This window comes from Somniosus microcephalus, chromosome 1 (assembly GCF_052327205.1).
Source record: "Somniosus microcephalus isolate GS21.2 chromosome 1, FLI_Smic_1.0, whole genome shotgun sequence".
Taxonomy (NCBI): domain Eukaryota; kingdom Metazoa; phylum Chordata; class Chondrichthyes; order Squaliformes; family Somniosidae; genus Somniosus; species Somniosus microcephalus.
The window spans coordinates 17542232-17566866 of NC_140987.1; the positions used below are offsets into that span (position 1 = coordinate 17542232).

Sequence of the window (24635 nt, forward strand, 5' to 3'; positions counted from 1 at the left end):
GAATAGCATAGATGCATTTAAGGGGAAGCTAGATAAACACACGAGGGGGTGGGAGGAGGCTGGTGTGGAGCATAAACACCGGCACGGAGCAGCTGGGCCGAATGGCCTGTTTCTGTGCTGTACATTCTATGTAAGATTCTAAAGGCGGAAGTCACACCCCCATCCACATCAATGGGGCTGTGGTGGAAAGGGTGGACAGCTTTAAGTTCCTCGGAGTCCACATCACGGAAGACCTCTCCTGGTCCCTCAATACCTCCTCTCTGGTGAAGAAGGCCCAGCAGCGCCTATATTTCCTAAGGAGGCTGAAGGGATGTAACCTGTCACCCCTGATCCTCTCTAACTTTTACCGCTGCACAATAGAGAGCATCCTGACAAACTGTATCACAGTATGGTATGGCAGCTGTAGCTACTATGACCGGAAAGCCCTGCAGCGGGTAGTCAAAACTGCCCAACGCATTACCGGCACCTGGCTACCGACCATAGAGCACATATACCAGAAACGCTGTTTACGGAGGTCACGGACCATCATCAAAGACCCTACCCACCCCAGCCATAGTCTGTTCGCCCTCCTGCCATCTGGGAGACGCTACAGATGCATTCGCACCCGTACGACCAGATTTAGGAACAGCTTCTTTCCCAGGGCTGTCATCCTACTGAACTCCACAAATAAACTCTAAAGCCTGCACATCTGCCAATGCACTTTATTATGGTTATGTTTATGTTAATGTATTACAAGCCAAATGTATGTTGAATGTTTAAATGTCTTAATCTAAATGTACACTCTCGGGAGCCGCAAGCCGACATTTCGTTGTACTGCACTTGTGCACTAACAATGACAATAAAGTTGATTATTATTAATATTATTATTTCCATTGGTTTCAAATCAAAAATCGGGCGGTTCCTATAACAGGGGAGGGGCGGGGGATCCGTATTGCCAGTTTTACGCCCTGGCTGCAAGTCCAAAGTCTGTCCCCTGATGTGTCCTATCAACTTTTTAACTTCACCTCTTTCAGGCCCCGCCAGCAACAGTGGCTAAAAAAAAACAAACGCCAGGAAGAAACGGTGCCTATTCGGTTCACTCATCGGCCTGGCAGCTAAAGGGTTAAGGTGCCTGGCTGTGGGCGGAGTTTTAACACTGACTGCAGGGCTCGGAAGGAAGCGGTTCAGGCTCAACCTCAGTGCTGAGCAGGGTCGCCCGACAGAAGGGGGGAATGAAGGCCATGGGGCTGAGGGGGACAATGCTGACCGCCTTGCTCTGGATGATCGCCCAGGTTATCTGCGCTGGAGGTGGGTATCTCACAACGTGAAGCAGCAACCAGTCTCTTTCCTGTTTAAACTTGTGGTAAATGGCCGGAGATTGACACTCTCGCTCTTGGTTATCGGTAAAGTGTTAGTGTGTTAATGTTAGATGTGTGCGAGCGCCCGCGGCCTCAGTTAAGTCCCTTCTGATAAGACAACTGACTTCAAAGACTGGCTAAGCATCTCGTTACCCTGGTGAATTCTTTACGATGCTTGAGAGAAAGTTAAAGGTTCAAAATTGAGTTTCGGAAGCTTTTTGTCCTTCGATTGTCCGGTGACAGCACTTTGGTTTAATAACAAACCAAAGAAAAATGTGCCGTGGGTCAGTTATTAATTGCACTCGTCCTGCGGTTCGCTGAGCTTGTCTGGTGAATAGCTGATCCGTGCAGCCTAAGATTGTCGCAGGACCGATCCCTGATGTTACATAGAGTGTACAACACAGTAACAGGCCATTCGGCCCAGCTGCTTCGTGCCGGTGTTTATGCTCCACACGAGCCTCCTCCCACCCCTCTTCATCTCACCCCATCAGCACATCCTTCTATTCCTTTCTGCTTCGTGTGTTTATCCAGCTTCCCCTTAAATGCATCTCTGCTGTTCGCCTCAACCACTCCCTGTGGTAGCGAGTTCCACATCCTAACCACTCTCTGGGTAAAGATGTTAGCTGACATCCGATGGTAGGAACAGTGCAGTTGTCCTCTTCGGCAGCACCTCCCTAACCTGGGACCTCTTCCACCTAGAAGGACAAGGGCAGCGGGCACATGGGAACACCACCACCTCCACGTTCCCCTCCAAGTCACACACCATCCTGACTTGGAAATATATCGCCGATCCTTCATCGTCGTTGGGTCAAAATCCCAGGACTCCCTCCCTAACAGCGCCGTGGGAGCACCTTCACCACACGGACTGCAGCGGTTCAAGGCGGCGGCTCACCACCACCTTCTCAAAGGCAACTAGGGATGGGCAATAAATGCTGGCCTTGCCAGTGACGCCCACATCCCATGAATGAATGAATATGAATGAATAAAAATAAAAGAGTGCTCTCTGATCTAGGGAGGTTAAAGTGTTGATTACTATCCAAGGTTCCCTGCTAGAAACGAGTAAGTGTGTACAGTGGGCGAGAGCAGGACACGGCCGGTGTCAATGCCCTCCATCACAGAAATGCTCACTGTCAATGGCCATGAACAAGGAGCTGCCAGCACTGGAGAAATTGTACCGCAGCTAGGAGACACAGCCTTTGGGTAAAATGAGACGAGGAGGGGATGGGAGGAGAGAGTAGTGGAAGGGAAGGGAGGGGAGTGGAGGGGCAGGGATGGGAGGCGAGTTAAGGGGAGGGGAAGGAAGGGGATAAGAGGGGAAGGGAGTTAGGAGAAGGGGGGGTGGGAAAGGGAGGGGGGGAGGAGGGGCGGGGAGGTGAGTGGCGGGAGGGGAAGGAAGGGGATGAGAGGGGAAGGGAAGGGAGGAGAGTGCAAGGTATGGGAAGGGAAGGGTAGGGAGTGGAGTGGGAGGGAAGGGAGGAGAGGGGAGGGGCGGGAAGGGGAGGCAAGTGCTGGGGAGGGGAAAGGAGTCGATGAGAGGGGAAGGGGAGGAGAGTGGAAGGTATGGGAGGGGATGAGAGAGAGGAGGGAGGGAAGGGGAAGGGTCCCAAAGCACTTTACAGCCAATAAAGTGTAGTCACTGTTGTAATGTAAGAAAGGCAGTAGCCAATTTGTGTACAGCAAGATCCCACAAAAAGTAATGAGATAAATGACCAGATAATATATTTTAGTGATGTTGGTTGAGGGATAAATATTGGCCAGGACACCGGGGTGAACTCCCCTGCTCTCCTTCAAAGTAGTGCCACGGGATCTTTTACATCCACCTGAGAGAGCAATTGGATTGGATTAATGACTCATCCGAAAGGCGGCACCTCCAACAGTGCAGCACTCCCTCAGTACTGCACTGGAGCGTCGGCCTAGATTATGTACTCGGGTCCCTGGAACCCGCGACATTCTGACTCCGAGGCGAGAGTGCTACCCACTGAGCCACGGCTAACACCTAATTAGTGCTAAGTCAAGTGAGGGAAGGGTTAAAGATTGCAGTGTGACAGCCCTTGGAATGGCAGCTGTGTAGGTGACATTGGGTTGAATTGTTTAATTGAGAGGGAGCAGTCTTAATTCACATATAAAAGGAAAGAGACCAGATCTGGCGTCACTGAGAGTCATAAAATGCTGAACGAGTTCTGCTGTTAAAATTGAATGAATCGGGGGAGGGGAGGGGATGGGCAGGGCAGTGTTGACATTCTGTTATTGTAATTGGGTTGCCAAGTGAAGTAGCAGAGAATCATAAAGATAAAATTGATAAGAAATATCCTGGCATTATTCTCATTCTTGGATTTCCCACTATTCCAAGTCAACTAAGGCAGAACTGCTTATTTTTGTGATTTAAAAGAAAAAGTTATATCTGTTCTCAGGATGTGGGCATTGCTGGAAACATCGAATTTATTGTCCATCCCTAATTGCCCCTTGAGAAGGTGGTGGCTGAGTCACCTTCTTGAACCGCTGCAGTCCGTGTGGTGAAGGTGCTCCCACTGTGCTGTTAGGGAGGGAGTCCCAGGATTTTGACCCAGCGACGATATATTTCCAAGTCAGGATGGTGTGTGACTTGGAGGGGAACTTGGAGGCGGTGGTGTTCCCACGCGCCTGCTGCCCTTGTCCTTCTAGGTGGTAGAGGTTGTCGGGATGGGTGGTGCTGTTGAAGTAACCTTGGTGAGTTGCTGCAGTGCATCCTGGAGACAGCACACACTGCAGCCAGAGCGACGGACAAGGTGCATAGTGAGACTTGAGACGGGGGTTTATTTTTTGTTATATTCCTGTGCTGGCCACCTCAATGAAGGATCAATAACTGGGCGGTAGGACAAACACTAAAGAATGGTACAGTACAGAGAGTGAGGGAGGAGTGCTACACGTCATCCATTAGTAACGAACAACTTGAGGAATTAGCGTTGGTGACATTAGCGGGCTAATAGCACGCACGTATTCCATTCTTCTGTCCTCTGTCTTAGTGGAGCTGTTAACCCATTTAATATCGACAGCTCAATTCCCGTGTTACAACAGCAGACTTACAAATGTTCATAGATTCTTACAGCACAGAAGGAGGTGCCTGTGCCAGCTCTTTGAAAGAGCAATTCAATTAGTCCCACTCCCCCCTGCTCTTTCCCCAGAGCACTGCAAATTTTCCTTTTCAAGTATTTATCCAATTTCCTTTTGAAAGTTATTATTGAATCTGCTTCCACCGCCCTTTCAGGCAGCGCGTTCCAGATCATAACTCTCCTCATCTTCCCTTTGGTTCACAGATTCTCATTAATCTGTGTCCTCTGATTACTGCCTCCTGCCAGTGCAAATAGTTTCTCCCTATCAACACTATTAAAAGGCCTCATGATTTTGAACACCTCTATTACGTTTCCCCTGAGCCTTCCCTGCTCCAAGGAGAATAACCCCAGCTTCTCCAGTCTCTCCACATAACTGAAGTACCTCATCCCTGGTACCATTCTAGTAAATCTCCTCCGCACCCTCTCCAAGGCCTTGACATCCTTCCTAAAGTGTGGTGCCCAGGTTTGGACACAATACTCCAGCTGTGATTTAGCAAATGTTTTATAAAAGGTTTAGTGTTACGTCCGTGTAATAAGAAAAGGACTGCAGAGAACGGTACAACAGGTGTTTACTCAACGTGGTTCAAACTGCAACTGAAACAACAGATTACTACTCAGCATTATATACAGGTGTGGTCACTGCCGGTACTACAGTATACATGAGGTGTAGAAAGTAGTACCCCCCTTAAAGGTACATACATTACAATTCCTCCCCTTTTAGATTAACAGTAACATAACACTCATTTAACAATTAAATATCAAACTAATTACAATTAACATTTTTAACATGCAACATTAGCTGAAAATAGTCTATTTATAAATTCAGTCTTTGGGGAGGCTTCCTGATCCTTTCTGGATAGCGCCTTTCCCGAGTGTCTTGCTCTTGGTGTGGAGGCGATTCTGGCCCCCTGTCGTCGGTTGGTTCATCAGCTTCCGATGCTACTGTTTCTGGGGTAGATGCTACCTGTACGTTGGGTTCATCACCAGGTACGTATGGGCGAGGCATGGGGTTGACTCGTTCCTGTGACTCTAGGATCTGGTCAGCATGGCGTCTCACGATGCTCTCCCCAACGTCCACTGTGTACATTAGTGGCCCCTGCCGTGTGCATATCGTTCCTGGTTGCCATTTCTCTGTTCGGTAGTCGCGGGCCAAGACTGGTTGCCCTTCATTGAAGCTCCTTGTCAGCTTCTCATTGATGTGCTGGAATTGCTTACTCTCAACATCTCTTCGTACATTTGGTCTGAGCAAATCCAGACGAGATCTCAACCTTCAGTTAAAGAACATCATGGCCGGGGCCTGGTTGGTGACTGCATGTGTCGCATTTCTGTAGGCTAACAGGAAATTGTCCACCTTCTGCTGCAGTGGAATGTCGTCATCGCACATGGCCTTTACTGCTTTTTTAAAGGTTTGTACGAACCTCTCAGCCAATCCATTTGTGGCTGGATGATACGGGGTGGATATGTAATGCCTTACCCCATTCCTTTTCATAAATCTTCGAAACTCTTCGGACACAAACTGTGGTCCGTTATCAGAGCAAATCTGCTCTGGCAAGCCGTTCCTGGCAAAAATGGTCCGTAGGACTGCAATAGTTTTCTCCGTGGTGGTGGAGGACATTTTGATCTCTTCAGGCAATTTCGAGTGCGCATCCATGGCTATTAAAAACATTGAGTCCATGAATGGACCAGCAAAATCAATATGCACCCGTTGCCATGGAGATGAGGGCCACTCCCATGGGTGTAGAGGGGCATGTGGTGGTGCATTTTGGACCTTCTGGCATCCTGAGCAGCTCTTTGTCAGGTCCTCGATTTGCTGATCGATCCCCAGCCACCACACATAAACCCTAGCAAGGCTTTTCATTTTCACCCCTCCCAGATGACCTTCATGAAGCTCATTGAGCACTCTCTCCCTTAACTTGGGTGGAATTACCACTCGGGATCCACACATCAAGGTCCCCTGGCATACTGACAGCTGTTCTCTTCTGGATGAGAATGCTGGCAACAGTGAGTCGCCATGTGCTGGCCATCCCTTCACCGTCAAATCATATACCCGAGACAGTGTCGGGTCATTTCGGGTCTCCTTCTCTATACCAGCATTAGTTACTGGCAAGCATTCAATTATAGTCGAATGAAATATTTCGACAGGATCCACTGCTGGTGCTTCCTCCGCAGTAGGCAGTGGCAGGCGTGATAGCCCATCAGCGTTTCCATGCTGTTTCGTGCCCTTATACTCGATTTCATATTGGTGCGCCCCTAGAAAAAGGGACCATCTTTGTAGCCGTTGTGCAGTCATCACCGGAACGCCCTTCTTCGGATTAAAGATGGAGACAAGTGGTTGGTGGTCAGTCAGCAAGGTGAACTTCTGCCCGTGCAGATAGTGATTGAACTTTTTCTGGTGCTGGAGCCTTGACTACTGCCTCAATCTTTTCAGGGGACTTATGTAACCTCTCTTTATCAATAACGTGGCCACAATACGAGATCTGCTTCTGGAAAAACTCGCATTTGTGGTGATTAGCTCGGAGCCCATATTCCTTCAATCTAGTGAGCACCTGCTCCAGGTTGGCGAGGTGTTCACTGTCATTTTCGCCCGTGACCAGGATGTCGTCCAAATAACACTGGGTCCCTGGAATCCCTTGCAGGACTTGTTCCATTGCCCTTTGCCAAATAGCCGGAGCTGATGCTACCCCGAACACCAGCCGGCTGTATTGGTAGAGACCTTTATGAGTGTTGATCGTGAGGTACTGTTTCGAGGCTTCTTCTACCTCCATTTGCAGGTACGCCTGGGCCAGATCAATCTTAGTGAAGCGTTTCCCTCCAGATAGCGAGGCGAAAATATCTTCAATCCGCGGAAGCGGATATTGTACAGTGTGAAGGACTGGGTTCACTGTCACCTTAAAGTCCCCACAGATGCGAACCTTCTTTGGTTCCCCAGGCGTATTACTCAACGACCTCTTCATTACAGGAACGATGGGTGTAGCCCACTCACTCCAGTCCCCTTTGGACAGTACTCCTGAATGTTCCAAACCTTCCAGCTCTGCTTCGACGGCTGGGCGGATCGCATAAGGCACCAGTCTGGCCTTAAAAAAAACTTTGGGCTTGCATTTTCCTCTATTTTGATCGTCGCTGTTATGCCTTTTAGTGTTCCGAGTCCCTGCTGGAACACTTCTTGTGCGTCAGTTAGCATTTTTGACAGTCGTCCAGGTGTGACGTCGTCATCCTTTTTGGCATCTACAGTCAGTGCTTGTATGGAATGCCAATCGAGCTGTATCTTCCGGATCCATTCACGTCCAAGTAGTGGTGGTCCTCCATCTGGCAATACATATAGGTCCATTTTTGGTGTTTCCTTGCCGTTGTATATAACGTTCACCCTTATTTTTCCTTTGGGGTAGACTTTTTGCCCCGTGTGCATCTTCAAGACAATCTTTGTATCTCTCAAGGGTATATGTGAGAATAGCCGCTTGTAGTCCCTTCGTTTTATGACTGTTAGGGCTGATCCTGTGTCCAATTCCATTTTCACTTGGACTCCTGCTATCTTGAGTGTGACCCAGATAGTTTGGTGATCCTCCATTTTGATCACATTATGTAGTTTCAGACAACCTAGCTCCTTGCTTCCGAGTCTATATCACTCTTCTGTTCGTCTGAACTACTCTCCGTCACCTTATGTACCTTCTTGTACTTCTCCTGTGGAGATTTCTTGCTGCTGGTTTTCTTTCCCGACCTGCAGACTCTTGCTATGTGTCCTACTTTTCCACACTGTCTGCACACTTTGTCCTTGAACCAGCAATCATTATGGTCGTGTGTTGTTCTGCCGCAGCGATAGCACTTCACTGTTCCGTATGACATTTCATTTGTGCCATATTCTTGCGGTCTCCGTTGTATCTCTGCAGCGCCCCGTGCTGCTGCTTCATGTGACTCTGCAATGCTGAAAGCCTTGTCCAGCGTAAGATCCTTTTCTGATAGAAGCCGTTTCTGGGTTCCTTCACTTTGAAGCCCACACACAAACTTGTCCCTTAAAGTATCTGCTAGTCCCGTTCCAAACTGGCAGTGTTTCGATAGCTTGCGCAGTTCCGTTAAATACTTAGCATTACTTTCATCTTTATGCTGGTTCCTTTTGTGAAACTTAAATCTTCCTGCTATCAGCAGCGGTGTGGGGTTTAAGTGGTCCTGTAGGATTGACACTGTTTTCAAAATCCTTTTCTACTGGCTTCTCTGAGGTTACTAGGTTTCGTAGTAAGCCATACGTTTTTGCACCCATTGAATTCAACAATAGCAGCGCTTTCTTGTCATCTGGCACTTCATTCGCCTTGCAGTATACTTCTATGTGTTCGACATATGTCGTCCAATCTTCGACTTCATTGTCGAACGCTGTGATACTGCCACTCTTCGGCATTTTTGGGTGTGGTTAGACTGGCTTAAAATGGCGCCTCCCGCGCTTTCCTTTCTTCCCTGCTGCGGCTTAAAATGGCGTCGATAGCAAAATACTGCAGATGTTGGAAATCCGAAATAACAACAGAAAATGCTGGAAAAACTCAGCAGGTCAGGCAACATCTGTGGAGAGAAATTTGAGTTGACGTTTCGGGTTGGACCCTTCTTCAAAACTGGAAAGAAAAGAAACTAGATCGGAGGCAGGGCTGCGATCGGACAAAAGAATAAAAGAAACAAAAGAAGTAAAAGAGATTAGAAGCTAGACGAGATGGTAATAGGCTGGGATTAGGTGTAAAGTGTACTGGCAGGGCAAAAGATAGCTGCCAGGTGTGAGAGAGAAACAAAAGGAAAGGGGGGTGGGGGGAAAAGGAGTGGAACAATTACAAGAGAAAATGAAATGGGGGCCGAGCTTATGATCTGAAATTGTTGAACTCGATATTGAGTCCGGAAGGCTGCAGACTGCCTAATCGGAAGATGAGGTGCTGTTCCTCGAGTTTACGTTGAGCTTCCATGGAACAATACAAGAGGCCAAGGACGGTGAGGTCCGAGTGGGAATGGAGCGGTGAATTAAAATGACAGGCGACCGGAAGCTCAGGGTCACCCTTACGGACTGAACGGAGGTGTTCTGCAAAGCGGTCACCCAATCTGCGTTTGGTCTCCCCAATGTAGAGGAGACCGCATCGTGAGCAGCGAATACAGTATACTAGATTGCGAGAAGTACAAGTAAATCGCTGTTTCACCTGGAAGGGGTGTTTGGGGCCCTGGACAGTGGGAAGGGGGGAGGTATAGGGGCAGGTGTTACATCTCCTCCGCTTGCACGGGAAGGTGCCAGGCGAAGAGGAAGGGCTGTTTGGGGTGATAGAGGAGTGGACTAGGGTGTCTCGGAGGGAGCGGTCCCTGCGGAACGCTGAAAGGGGAGGGGAGGGGAAGATACGTTTGGTGGTGGGATCACTTTGGAGGTAGCGGAAATGCTGGAGGATGATCCGTTGAATGTGGAGGCTGGTGGGGTGAAAGGTGAGGACAAGGGGAACCCTATCATGGTTCCGGGAGGGAGGGGCAGGGGTGAGGGCAGAAGTGCGGGAGATAGAACTGGCACGGTCGAGGGCAGTGTCAACCACAGTAGAGGGGAATCCTCGGTTGCGGAAAAAGGAAGACATGTCTGAAGCACTGGTGTGGAAGGTGGCGTCGTCGGAGCAGATACGGCAGAGGCGGAGAAACTGGGAGAATGGAATAGAGTCCTTACAGGAAGCGGGGTGGGAGGAAGTGTAGTCCAGGTAGCTGTGGGAGTCAGTGGGCTTGTAGTAAATATTGGTCGATAACCTATCCCCAGAGATGGAGACGGAGAAGTCGAGGAAGGGAAGGGAAGAGTCAGAGATGGACCATGTGAAGGTGAGGGAAGGGTGGAAATTGGAGGCAAAGTGAATGAAATTGTCAAGTTCGGGGCGAGAGCAGGAAACGGCACCGATACAGTCATCAATGTATCGGAAAAAGAGGTGAGGGAGGGGACCCGAGTAGGACTGGAACAAAGATTGTTCCACATAGCCCACGAAAAGGCAGGCATAGCTAGGACCCATGCGGGTACCCATGGCAACACCTTTGATTTGGAGGAAATGAGTGGAGTTAAAGGAGAAGTTGTTCAATGTGAGAACAAGTTCAGCCAGGCGGAGGAGGGTCGTGGTGGATGGGGACTGGTCGGGCCTCTGTTCAAGGAAGAAGCGGAGCGCCCTCGGGCCATCCGGGTGGGGGATGGAGGTGTAGAGGGATTGTACGTCCATGGTGAAAAGGAAGCGGTTGGGGCCAGGAAACTGGAAACTGTTAAAGTGGCGGAGGGCGTCCGAAGAGTCGCGGATGTAGGTGGGAAGAGACTGGACAAGGGGAGAAAAGATAGAGTCAAGATAGAAAGAGATAAGTTCTGTAGGGCAAGAACAGGCTGAAACGATGGGTCTACCAGGGCAGTCCTGTTTGTGGATCTTGGGAAGGAGGTAGAAGCGGGCTGTGCGGGGTTGGGGAACTATGAGGTTGGTGGCAGCAGGGGGAAGATCTCCAGAGGAGATGAGGTCAGTGACAGTCTTGGAAACGGTGGTTTGATGTTCGGTAGTGGGGTCATGGTCCAGGTGGAGGTAGGAGGAGGTGTCGGAGAGTTGGCGTTCAGCTTCCGCTAGGTAGAGGTCAGTACGCCAAACAACAACAGCACCACCCTTGTCAGCGGGTTTAATGATAATGTCAGGGTTGGATCTAAGAGAATGGAGTGCTGCAAGTTCAGAGGGAGGTAGGTTGGAGTGAGTGAGGGGAGCAGAGAAATGGAGACGGCCGATGTCACGGCGGCAGTTAGCGATGAAAAGATCTAGAGAGGGTAAGAGGCCAGGGGGAGGGGTCCAGGTAGAACGGGAATTCTGCAAGCGGGAGAAAGGGTCAGTTGTGCGGGGGGAAGACTCCTGGCCAGTGAAGTGGGCACGGAGACGAAGGCGGCGGAAAAAGAGCTCAACATCGTGCCGAGCTCGAAATTCATTGAGATGGGGGCGTAAGGGGATGAAGCTCAAGCCTTTGCTGAGGACTGATCGTTCAGGGTCAGAGAGTGGAAGGTCAGAGGGGATAGTGAAAACGCGGCAGGGGTTGGGATTGGGAGAAGGGGGGTCAGAGGAAAGTGAAGGGGAAGAAGGTTCCGGAGGGGCATTGGTGTCCAAGAGTTGATGAAGCTTGCGATCCTTGACATCGGAAAGGAAGAAGAAAAGTTTTTTGTTGAAGCGTCGGATGAGTCGAAGGATGAAATGGAACTGTGGACCCGGACAGCTTTGAGATAGAGTGCGCCGGTGTTGCTGAAGAGAGAAGTCGAGTGTGTTCATGTGGCGCCGCATGGCGTTGCGCGTGGATCTCGGGATGCGGCGAGAGCAGTAGTTCGAGGAACGATGAATATCTTGGAGATATTTGTAATCCTGGGTGGATCCGAAGCACGAAGGGTGGAAGTTTAGTTCGAATCCACGTGGAGTAAGTCGGAACCGGAGACAGTTGCTGAGGAAAATGATGTGGCTGTGAAACCGAGTCTTGGCAGATACCTGATCAAACACGAGAAGGGAAACTGAAAGTAATGAAAATGAACAAGGTTGAAGAGCCAAACGGAGATCCCGTCGAAGAGAAGAGCAGAACTTCTTCAAGGTAGGCATTCCTAGAAGAGGTGTGGCAGTGAACCAAACACTAGTACGATAGCAAAATACTGCAGATGTTGGAAATCCGAAATAACAACAGAAAATGCTGGAAAAACTCAGCAGGTCAGGCAACATCCGTGGAGAGAAATTTGAGTTGACGTTTCGGGTTGGACCCTTCTTCAAAACTGGAAAGAAAAGAAACTAGATCGGAGGCAGGGCTGCCAACGCCACTCTCAGCGGTCCTTGTGGCAATGGCAGCGCCTCGCGTTTTCCTGCGCGCCTCTCTCCCCGGTTGACGGTGCTCGGCCCTTGACCACCGGCTGCGCTCTGCTCTCTCTCGCCTCTCTCCCCCGTTGACGCCGCTCGGTCCTGAACACCGGCTGCACCCTGTGCGCTCTGCCCTCTCTCTCTCCCCCGTCGATGCTGCTCGGCCTTTTTCTGTGCCGCTCGGTCGGGCTCTAGCCCGTCGCTGTCCGGGAAGGGTCTGCGCAGTACCTGTTGCCAGCCCGTTTTGCTGGACCACCGTGACTGGAAAGCCAAGCCTGGCTCTCGACAGCCTCCCCTGCGATGCTCAAATCTCCGCTGGATGACTGGGCGGTTGCCCGTGGTCGACGCCCGTGCTTCTGGACTCGACCTTCTTCCACTGTTCTCCAGGAGCGAATCCCTGGGAGGTGATGCAGAGTTGCAGATAGGTTCGAACTTGCTCGTCGCCACTGTTACGTCCGTGTAATAATAAGAAAAGGACTGCAGAGAACGGTACAACAGGTGTTTACTCAACATGGTTCAAACTGCAACTGAAACAACAGATTACTACTCAGCGTTATATACAGGTGTGGTCACTGCCGGTACTACAGTATACATGAGCTGAAGTAAGTAGTTCCCCCCTTAAAGGTACATACATTACATTTAGCATAACCTCATTGCTTTTGTACTCTTTGGGCTGGATTATATATATGGAGGTGTGTAGGAGGCGGGACCCCCACTTTTGGGGTTGTAGTCCTGCCTCCATCGAGTTGTAGCCAACCCACGTGATTTTCGCTTGATTGACCTTGTTGAGCCCGCTGGGCGGGCTCAGCAGGCCAATTAAGAGCTACCCGGCAACAGGTGACATCACAGATAGACATTTCATCTGTCAAGAGCTTTTGACAGATGAAATATCAGCGTTTCACAGCTCTTTGAAGCTAATTCCTTCCTCAGGCTGATTTAGAGATCGCTCCAGAACAGAAAGCAGAGGCTGCAACTTTTGACAGCTTGCGGCCATTCTGCTTTCTGTGCCAGTGAGATGAGGGACTCCCGAGACCTAAAGGAAGGAAGCCTGCATTATTAAGTAAAGGTAAGTAAAACTTATTTAAACACTTTACACATACCAAACACACTTACCTCTGCACTCATGCACCCATCACTCACCTGAACACCGGACCTCTCGAACCCTTCAAGTCCTTCAGCCCGACGGTCCACCTTGCTAACTTGGCGTGGTTTGGAGCCGTCGGGCAGCCCACACTTCAGGGATAAAAATAGGGATTAGGCTAAAAACTGCCTGTTAACAGGCAGTTAATTGGCACTAATCCCCTTCCCGCCTCGGGGAGACGGCTCTCGGCACAGGTCGGTTACCCGCCTCCTGGGAAATGGGCATGGAGGTGGGTTGAGGGCGGGATGGGTTCGTGCCCCCCGATTTTGCGATTTTTAACCCCCCACACGCCTCCATTCCCGTCTCCACGGCCCTGGGCAATTCTAGCCCTATGCCTCTTAATAAAGCCAAGGATCACATATGCTTTTTTAACAGCCTTCTCAACTTGGTCTGCCATGTTCAAAGATGTGTGTACATAACCGCCAGGCCTCTCTGATCCTGCACCCCCCTTTAAAATTATACCTTTTAGTTTATATTGTGTCTCCGCATTCTTTCTACCAAAATGAATCACTTCCAAAATTGAGACCCATTCTGCTGGCCTGGGTTGGGGAGGGGGGTGGGGCAGGTCTGGGTGCTTTGGATGGGCACGGTATCCATTAGATGTGTCCGCCGTTGTCCCCAGGCCTGCCTAGCGTTACTGTGAGGGGTGGTACGGTGACGGGGGGTCTGGTTGATGCTGCCCCCTTGCCTGATGCCATGCATTGCCACCCCCCCTCTCCTCTCCGCCACCCACGAGACATCGCTGCCCTTGTTTAACCTTAGTGATTCACCGCCACCATCAGCAGCAGCGGAGGTGCCGGTGATGGCTCGCCGGGGCAGTGAGTTGCAGGATGAGCTTCACCGAGCAAGGTCTCTGGACGAGCAGAGCCGCTTAATTGCGGTCGGCCAACGCTGCTCGGATGTATTCCTGGAGGTTGGGTCCCATGTCCTCCGACAGCCTCTCCTGCCCCCTGTTCCTGCCATTGGTTGCCCTACACCCCATCCCATCGGGCGGTCGAGGGGGGCTGTTCGGCCAGACTGCCTGCCTCTCTCCCGCGGCCACTTTGGCGCCCCGAGTGGCCCTGGAGGTGGAGCACGCTCGAGGACTTCCACGACCGGTGGGCACTGCGGGGGCTGGAGTGCATCATCACAATAGATTGGGAGAAGGGGAAGTGCAACGAGACCTGGGCGTCCTTGTGCACCAGTCGCTGAAGGTAAGCATGCAGGTGGTTAAGAAGACAAATGGTATGTTGGCCTTCGTAGCGAGTACAGGAGCAAGGATGTCTTGCTGCAGTTGTACAGGGCCTTGGTGAGACCACACCGTGTGCAGTTTTGGTTGCCTTATCTGAGGAAGGATGTTCTTGCCATGGAGGGTGTGCAGCGAAGATTCACCAGACTGATACCTGGGATGGCAGGAATGACATATGAGGAGAGATTGGGTCGATTGGGCTTTATACTCGCTGGAGTTTAGAAGAATGAGAGGGAATCTCATTGAAACGTATAAAATTCTAACAGGACTGGACAGACTAGATGCAGGAAGGATGTTCCAGATGGCGGGGGAGTCCAGAACCAGGGGTCACAGTCTAAAGATAAGGGGTAAGCCATTTAGGACAGAGATGAGGAGGAATTTCTTCACCCAGAGAGTGGTGAACCTGTGGAATTCTCTACCACAGAAGGCAGTTGAGGCCAATTCATTAAATATATTCAAGAAGGAGTTAGATATATTTTTTAAGGCTAAAGGGATCAAGGGGTTTGGGGAGAAGGCAGGGACAGGGTACTGAATTTGGATGATCAGCCATGATCTCATTGAATGGCGGAGCAGGCTCGAGGGGCCAAATGGCCTACTCCTGCTCCTATCTTCTATGTTTCCATGTTTCTATCATCACCCCCCAGCAGAAAGCAAATTTGAATTTAATTGGCTTAGTTTCACTTAATGTTTTAAGTTTAGTTGTAGTTTATTTGTTTGTGGGTTGCTCAGAAAGAGTACATTCCATCCCATAAACTGCCGAGTCTGCAGAAACTCTGATTGTCATCGGAGATAAGATTGAGAGAGGCCGCGATGGAGACGCAGAGGGACACTGTCGCTATAAAGAGGCCATTGAACGTGGGCTGGGAGAATGGAACTAACCGGGTCAGCTGTACAAATCAGCAGGTCTCGGGAGAGCGGGAGATTTCCCAGAGCAATGGATACGGGCAATGGACACACAACAAAAACAAAATAACACGAGCTGGCCCATTACATACTCCCAAAAAAGAAAAGAACTGGGTAAGTGGCTGATGAGGAATGGGGCTGGAGGTTCCAGGGCCGTGCAATGGTCCAGGTAACTCCAGGAACGTTCAAAAGGGTTGTTTGTAGATCGCACCCGAGGAGCGTGGGATGGTTTTAAAATCAGAAGTAGTTCCATGTGCATCAGAATAGCTTTTGTGATCAGCTGGAATTCGCAAGATCAGAAGATAGGCTGGGATGAAGGAGGCGCTTCGTCCTGTCCGACCCCACTCTCGACACTGCCCTCGACCATGTCAGTTCTAACTCCCGCACTTCTGCCCTCACCCCTGCCCCTCCCTCCCGGAACCACGATCGGGTTCCCCTTGTCCTCACCTTTCACCCCACCAGCCTCCACATTCAACCGATCATCCTCTGGCATTTCCGCTACCTCCAAAGTGATCCCACCACCAAACGTATCTTCCCCTCCCCTCCCCTTTCAGCATTCCGCAGGGACCGCTCCCTCCGAGACACCCTAGTCCACTCCTCTATCACCCCAAACAGCCCTTCCCCTTCCCCTGGCACCTTCCCGTGCAAGCGGAGGAGATGTAACACCTGCCCCTATACCTCCCCCCTCCCCACTGTCCAGGGCCCCAGACACCCCTTCCAGGTGAAACAGCGATTTACTTGTACTTCTCGCAATCTAGTATACTGTATTCGCTGCTCACGATGCGGTCTCCTCTACATTGGGGAGACCAAACGCAGATTGGGTGACCGCTTTGCGGAACACCTCCATTCAGTCCGTAAGGGTGACCCCGAGCTTCTGGTCGCCTGTCATTTTAATTCACCGCCCCATTCCCACTCGGCCCTCACCATACTCGGGCTCTTGCATTGTTCCACGGAAGCTCAACGTAAACTCGAGGGACAGCACCTCATCTTCCGATTAGGCACTCTGCAGCCTTCTGGACTCAATATCGAGTTCAACAATTTCAGATCATAACCTCGGCCCCTATTTCATTTTTTCTTGTAATTTTTCCACTCCTTTTCCCCCCCCCCCTTTCCTTTTGTTTCTCTCTCACACTTGGCAGCTATCTATTGCCCTGCCAGTACACTTTACACCTAATCTCAGCCTATTACCATCTCATCTAGCTTCTAATACCTTTCATTGTCTCTTTTACTTCTTTTGTTTCTTTTATTCTTTTGTCCGATCGCAGCCCTGCCTCCGATCTATCTTTTCTTTCCAGTTTTGAAGAAGGGTTCGACCCGAAACGTCAACTCAAATTTTTCTCCACGGATGTTGCCTGACCTGCTGAGTTTTTCCAGCATTTTCTGTTGTTATTTCGGATTTCCAACATCCGCAGTATTTTGCTATCATCCTCCCAGAGTACCAGCCCTGCCTATCGAGGCATTCCATCGGACTCAACCCAAACTAGCTTCGTTACCCCAGCGTCACATTCACAACCATCCTGTAAATCTGTACAAATGCAGCTGGTCTCGCTTGTTCCCTTACTCTTTAGCCTTTTGGCTTTCTTCCATGTTCTCGGTCTTCTCTCTCTCTCTCTCTCTCTCTCTCTGTCTCCCCCCCTCTCTGTCTCTCTCTCTCTGTTTCCCTCTCTCTCTCTGTCTCTCTCCAATTCCAATTCCAATTTCCAATTCAAATGCTTTATTGGCATGAAAGTTTACAGAGAACCATATTGCCAAAGCTTACATAGCAAAAAGGTACAGTTTTCCAACATTCTGTAGGTGTCAATCGATTTGACATTTGTTGGGTACATACAATATTACTTTTAACAATATTAATTTTAAACAGTCTTACTTTTAAACAGTCCTCAGGTTGTGACATGTTGTTACATATTTGGCCCCAAGGTATGGTCTGTCTCCTTCTCCCAGGACTAATCTCAATTTTGACAGGTCATCCAATTCTCTCTCTGTCTCCCTCTCTCACTCTGTCTCTCTTACTCTGTCTACCTCTTTGTCTCTCTCTCTGTCTTTCTCTGTCTCCCTCTCTTTCTGCCTCTCTTACTCTGTCTCCCTCTGTCTCTCTGTCTCCCTCTGTCTCTCTGTCTCCCTCTGTCTCTCTGTCTCCCTCTGTCTCTCTGTCTCCCTCTCTCCCTCTCTCTCTGTCTCCCTCTGTCTCTCTGTCTCCCTCTGTCTCTCTGTCTCCCTCTCTCACTCTGTCTCTCCCTCTCTGTCTCTCCCTCTCTGTCTCCCTCTCTGTCTCCCTCTCTGTCTCCCTCTCTCTCTGTCTCTTGCTCTCTATCTGTCTCTTTCTATCTATCTGTCTGTCTCTCTCTGTCTCTCTGTCTGTCTCTCTCTCACACTCTGTCTCTCTGTGTGTCTCTCGCTCTGTCTGTGTTTCTCTTTCTGTCCCTCTCGCTCTGTCTGTGTCTCTGTCTCTCTCGCTCTGTCTATCTCTTTCTGTGTCTCTGTCTCTCTCGCTCTGTCTCTCTCTTTCTGTGTCTCTGTCTCTCTCGCTCTGTCTCTCGCTCTGTCTCTGTGTTTCTCTTTCTGTCCCTCTCGCTCTCTCTCTGTCTCTCTCGCTCTGTCTGTCTCTTTCTGCATCTCTTTTTCACTTTTTTTTCACTTATTTTTCTCTCTTTCTCTATCTCTTTTTTTCTTTCTTTCTATCTCTCCCTCATGCTCTCTATCTCTCTGTGCCTTTCTCTCTCCCCTCCTTTCTTTCTCTATCCTTTCTCTTCCCATCTCTGCTTTCTGTTTCGTTCCTTGCCTCTCTCACTCCTTCTTTACTCATCTTCTCCCCTGCCCTCTCCTTTTTCACTCCTCCCCCCCTCCTCTTTCTGTCTTCCCTCTCTCTCCTATATTTCTCTTGTTTCTCTCTCCCCCTCTACTTTCAGTCTCACTTTTTCCTCTTTCACTTTCTTCCCCTTTGCTCTCCTCAGTACCTCTTTCTCTCTCTCGCTCTCTTCTTTCGCCCTCTCCCTATCTCTGTCTCTTTCTCTCCTTCCTCTCTGCAGTTCTTGTGCTCTCTCCCCTCACTCACTCGCTCTGTTTTCCCGTCTCACTCTCTTTGTCTCCCCTGTCTCTTTCACTCACTCCTGTTTTCTTTCATTCTGACTATGCAGGTAAACAAAATGAATAAACCTATACTGTAAGGATGAATTGTTAGGAGTAGTGTTTGCCCACAAGGTGGTGTAACTTAGGAACATAGGAACAGGAGGAGGCCATTCAGTCCCTCGAGCCTGCTCCACCATTTAATTAGATCATGGCTGATCTGTATCTTAACTCCATTTACCCGTCTTGGCTCCCTACCCCTTAATACCCTTTCTTAACAAAAAATCTACCAATCTCAGTTTTGAAATTTTCAATTGACCCCCAGCCTCGACAGCTTCCTGGGGGAGAAATCCTGGCAGCCTAGAGAGAATAGAATATGCGATCAATGTCTGGCCGGCGAGGTTGAAACAGAAATGCATTTCCTCCTAAAATGCGAAAAATTCAACACATCAAGAAACATATTATTCAACAAGCTAAGCCAAACAACCCCAGATTTCAAGGAATTGGATGACCTGTCAAAATTGAGATTAGTCCTGGGAGAAGGAGACAGACCATACCTTGGGGCCAAATATGTAACAACATGTCACAACCTGAGGACTGTTTAAAATTAAGACTGTTTAAAATTAATATTGAACGTACCAAATGAAGTAGAAAGACTGTTTAAAATTAATATTGTTTAAAAGTAATATTGTATGTACCCAACAAATGTCAAATCGATTGACACCTACAGAATGTTGGAAAACTGTACCTTTTTGCTATGTAAGCTTTGGCAATATGGTTCTCTGTAAACTTTCATGCCAATAAAGCATTTGAATTGAATTGGAATTGGAATTGGAGTTCCAGATTTCCACCACCCTTTGTGTGACGAGGTGCTTCCTGACATCACCCCTGAACGGCCTGGCTCTAATTTTAAGGTTATTCCCCCTTGTTCCGGACTCCCTCCACCCCCCCCCACCAGAGGAAATAGTTTATCTCTATCTACCCTATCAAATCGTTTAATCATCTTAAACACCTCGATTAGATCACCCCTTAATCTTCTATATTTAAGGGAACACAAGCCAAGTCTATGCAGCCTGTCCTTGTAATTTAACCCTTGTAGCCCCGGGTATCATTCTGTGAATCTGTGCTGTTCCCCCTCCAAGGCCAATATATCCTTCCTGAGGTGCGGGGCCCAGGACTGAACACCGTGCTCCAGATGGAGTATAATGCAAAACTACGGTTGACACACTGTGTGAGCTGGGCTCCATGGTTGTAGGCTGGAGTTATTGTGCTGTGCTTTGTTACCTGCACTTTTTGCTGCAATAAATCTTTTCCCCCCATCATAACCACGTCCAGTGCTTTAGATGATATGAGAAAAATGAGTACAGGGTCTCGGGAGAGCAAGGGCCTAGAAAGGTACGTACAGCACACAACTTTCCCACCATTGGTAGCTCCCAGCCAGGAGTGTGAAGTCGGAACACTGACCCTACACAGTCTGCCATAGTATAATCCGGAATGTGCTGAATGACTTTGAGCTAAATGGATCGGCCATGCAGTAAATGATTCTCATCCACTGTTGTATTTCCCAGCATGTTCATCTTGCACTGGAATTCCCAAACTGGCCTTTTCACTGCTCAAAGCAATGTATGTTGTTTGTAACCTGGATTTTATTCTCCACAGAGACAGTGATTTCATTTAGTAGTGCATGTTTTAGCCAGTGTATGTTAGACCAAATAAATACAAGTTTGATTTTTCACCAAAGCATTCCTGTCCGTGACTTATTCCATTTACGCTCTGAATAATAATTCCCGGGTATAGAACATTCGTAAGGTGGGGGCGATTCGAACCGTCCGTCTAGCAATTGGGCTAGGATCAAAAACCGCTTACACATCATCCAATACAGGCCAGGGAAGTGATTTACAAAACGTTGGGTAGAGTCTTTTGGCAGGAAAGAGCTTTTTCTTGATTAAAGCTGGCATTTATTGCCCATCCTGAGTTGTCCTTGAGAAGGTGGTGGTGAGCCGCCTTCTTGAACCGCTGCAGTTGTGCGGTGAAGGTACTCCCACAGTGCTGTTAGGGAGGGAGTTCCAGGATTTTGACCCAGCGACGATGAAGGAACGGCCGATATATTTCCAAGTTGGGATGGTGTGTGACTTGGAGGGGAACTTGGAGACGGTGGTGTTCCCATGCACCTGCTGCCCTTGTCCTTCTAGGTGGTGGAGGTTGCTGGTTTGGGAGGTGCTGCCGAAGAAGCCTCGGCGAGTTGCTGCAGTGCATCCTATTTCAGATTGCACATCGCATGAAGCTTGATGAGAGGGTTGGAAGGTCTTTTACTAATTCTGTGCTTTTTACGATTCTTTCTTATGTCTCACAGGTTTCAGTGAGTATAACTGGAGCATGGAGACCCCGGATAGGGTGACAGGTAGGGAAGGGAAGTCTGTTGTTCTGTTCTGCAAGTTCACTCACCCTCACCCTGGATATCAAGGCAACATCACTGTCACCTGGGAAGAAAGGTGGATAAATGTGACGCTTTTTAGTTACACAAATTATCCGTCGCTAAACTCGCAGAGCAATGGGTTTGAGAATCAGATCCACCAGAATATAAAGGCGCGCTACCGAGTGCTGGGAAACCCGAGGGAGAACGACGCTTCCATCATCATTAAATCATTGACTCTACGCGATAACTATCAGCAATATATTTGCCTTGTGGATTTCCAGGAATATTCCAATCAAACATCCCAAAGCTTGTTTCAAACAATTCTTGTGGTAACAGGTGAGGAATTGTTTAAAGTTGGAAAATCTGATAATTGGGGTCATAGAATCATCCAACACAGAAGGAGGCCATTCGGCCCATTGTGCCTGTGATGGCTCTTTGAAAGAGCTCTCAAATTAGTCCTACTCCCCGGCTCTTTCCCCCAATAGCCCTGTAAATTTTTTCTTTTCATGCATATCCGCCCCGAACGCCTTCCCGCCCCCTCAATCACATCATGTGAACTGTCCTCTTTGACCCAAGCTTATGTTCTATCAAAACTCTTTATAATTTAAAAAAACCTTCATTAAATCTCATCTTAGCCATTTCTGTGTCTGCCATGGCTCAGTGGGTAGCGCTCTTGCCTCTGAGTCAGAAGGTTGTGTGTTCAAGTCCCACTCCAGGGACTTGAGCCCATAATCCAGGCACACACACCCCCAGTGCAGTACTGAGGGAGTGCTGCACTGTCGGAGGTGCCATCTTTCAGATGAGCCATTAAACCGAGGCCCCATCTGCTCTCTGAAGTGGACGTAAAAGATCCCACAGCAATATTCGAAGAAGAGCAGGGGAGTTCTCCCCAGGTGTCCTGGCCAATATTTATTCCTCAGCCAACATCACTGAGAAACAGATGATCTGGGTCGTTATCACAGTGCTGCTTGTGGGAGCTTGCTGTGCACAAATTGTCTCCTGCGTTTCCTACATTACAACAGTGACTCCACTTCAAAAGTACTTCATTGCCTGTAAAGTGCTTTTGGACGTCCTGAGGTCATGAAAGGCGCTATAGAAATGCAAGCCTTTCTTTTTACTGGAGGGGAAGTAGACCTTTATATTTGTTGTAAAGATGCCTCACTTTCTGTTTCAGTGAATATCGCCACACATGCAAACGTAGTGTAAACTGTCTCCAGGCACTGTGCAAATGAATAATGTCCATTCTTTAAAACCCTTCTCTACCTCAGCTGATAAGAACAATAACCGGCCAGTGACTGGCATGACGGGAGATTCTGCCACACTGCCCTGCACCTTCAGTCCCCCTGGCCGGTATCCGAGCTCCATCACTGTCCTCTGGATGAAGAAGAATCCACGCCAAGAGTCCACTGTTTTTAATCACACTCGTTCCCTCGCCGCTGGTTCTCACTATTCTGACACAGTTAATGTAAATCAAGGAGATCAATATGAGCTGATCGGAAACACAACCCAAGGAGACGCCTCCATAAGGATGAGGGACCTGGGGCTGAACGACACCAGCGACTACTTCTGTCACGTACACATCGAGAATGGGCGAGGGGAAAACGTGACTCAGGATGTGATGAGACTACAGGTTGTCGGTAAGGAAACATCTACGTCAATGATAACAGGAAAACATGACTTTTGACCATTTATGTATTTTCTCATCTGGTCATTGAATGTTTTTAATGGTGTTTTATTTAATTTTTAAAACATTTTAAAATTTGTTTTATGGGATGTGGGCGTCGCTGGCAATGCCAGCATTTATTGCCCAACCCTCGTTGCCCTTGAGAAGGTGGTGGTGGTGAGCCGCCTTCTTGAAGCGCTGCAGTCCGTGTGGTGAAGGTACTCCCACAGTGTTGTTAGGGAGGGAGTTCCAGGATTTTGACCCAGCGACGATGAAGGAACGGCGATGTACGTCTAAGTCAGGATGGCGTGTGACTTGGAGGGGAACTTGGAGGCGGTGGTGTTCCCATGCGTCTGCTGCCCTTGTCGTTCTAGGTGGTAGAGGTCGCGGGTTTGGGAGGTGCTGCTGAAGAAGCCTTGGCGAGTTGCTGCAGTCCATCTTGTAGATGGTACACACTGCAGCCACGGTACGCCGGTGGAGGAGGGAGTGAATGTTTAAGGTGGTGGATGGGGTGCCAATCAAGCGGGCTGCTTTGTCCTGGATGGTGTCGAGCTTCTCGAGTGTTGTTGGAGCTGCACTCATCCAGGCAAGTGGAGAGTATTCCATCACACTCCTTGTGCCTTGTAGATGGTGGAAAGGCTTTGGGGAGTCAGGAGGTGAGACACTCGCCGCAGAATACCTAGCCTCTGACCTGCTCTTGTTACCACAGTATTTATGTGGCTGGTCCAGTTAAGTTTCTGGTTAATGGTGATCCCCAGGATGTTGATAGTGGGGGATTCGGTGATGGTAATGCCATTGAATGTCAAGGGGAGATGGTTAGACTCTCGTTTGTTGGAGACAGTCATTGCCTGGCACTTGTGTGGCGCGAATGTTACCTGCCACTTATCAGCCCAAGCCTGAACGTCGTCCAGGTCTTGTTGCATGCGGGCATGGACTGCTTCATTATCTGAGGAGTTGTGAATGGCGCTGAACACTGTGCAGTCATCAGCGAACATCCCCATTTCTGACCTTATGTTGGAGGGAAGGTCACTGATGAAGCAGCTGAAGATGGTTGGGCCGAGGACACTGCCCTGAGGAACAGAGAAACTATTTCCTCTGGTGGAGGAGTCCAAAATAATGGGATGTAATCTTAAAATTAGAACCATGCCGTTCAACAACAAAAACAAGTTATTATTTGATTATTTAAAAAAAAAAAAATCTCTCTCCCACGTGGCAGCTGTCTTTCATTCTGTGCCATTTACACTTCATCTAGAGCCATCTTTTGTTTCTTCACTTGTCCCATTACTATTTCCTTTTGTCTTGCCCCATCTCTCAATGGGGCAGAAATTCCTCCCCAAACGCGCGAGTACGGAAGGGGTACTCACGCGTCTGGCCGGAGGAAATGCCGGTTTTCAGCATGCACAGCGCATGCGCTGAAAACCAGCATTTCCTCTCCTCTAACCCAAGAGTTGAAGAGGCTAGCGCGTGCGCTGTAGGGGGCAGCGCGTGCGTCTTGGATTTCCTCTGTTTTGGGGGATTTGCGCATGTCTAAAGGCCTCCGGTCTTTACGCTTGTAAAAAACACACGTAAGTATTTATTTTTACAGGTAAGTGGTGTTTTAGTGCAATTTAGAATTTTTTTTTCCACAGGTTTATTATTTTAAAGAATCTACAATAAGGTAAGTTTAGTTTTAGACCCTTTTTATTAAAAATTTATTTTTTTCAAAAAAAAATTATTGTTTAAATTATTTTTTTTAACTTATTTATACTTAATTTAATGATTGGGATGTTTTTTTTAAATTTTATTTAAAGTTTAGGTAGTGTTTTGGGGTGCAGTACTTCTCATGAGTTTGACAGTTCTTACTCTCAAACTTATGAATGAAGTTTCCCCTCCCCTGATTGGCTGAACAGTGCTCACCTGATTCCAGCCGGCACATCGCACTAACCACGCCGCTGGGTCAGGTTAGCACATTGCGCCGACAGCT

The 24635-nt window shown here is 48.9% G+C and overlaps 1 protein-coding gene across 2 annotated transcripts in view; it reads left to right on the top strand.

The window, feature by feature from the left end:
• Positions 1–1153: 1153 nt before the first annotated feature.
• LOC147123956 (CXADR-like membrane protein) overlaps positions 1154–24635 on the top strand; it is a 31086-nt gene continuing 7604 nt past the window's right edge. For both annotated transcript variants that reach the window (XM_085970858.1, XM_085970803.1), the window contains exons 1-3: positions 1154–1287; positions 20947–21345; positions 22278–22646. In XM_085970858.1, coding sequence (XP_085826984.1) covers positions 1212–1287; positions 20947–21345; positions 22278–22646 — 844 coding nt within the window. In that variant the 5' untranslated portion in view covers positions 1154–1211. The remainder of the gene's footprint in view (positions 1288–20946; positions 21346–22277; positions 22647–24635) is intronic.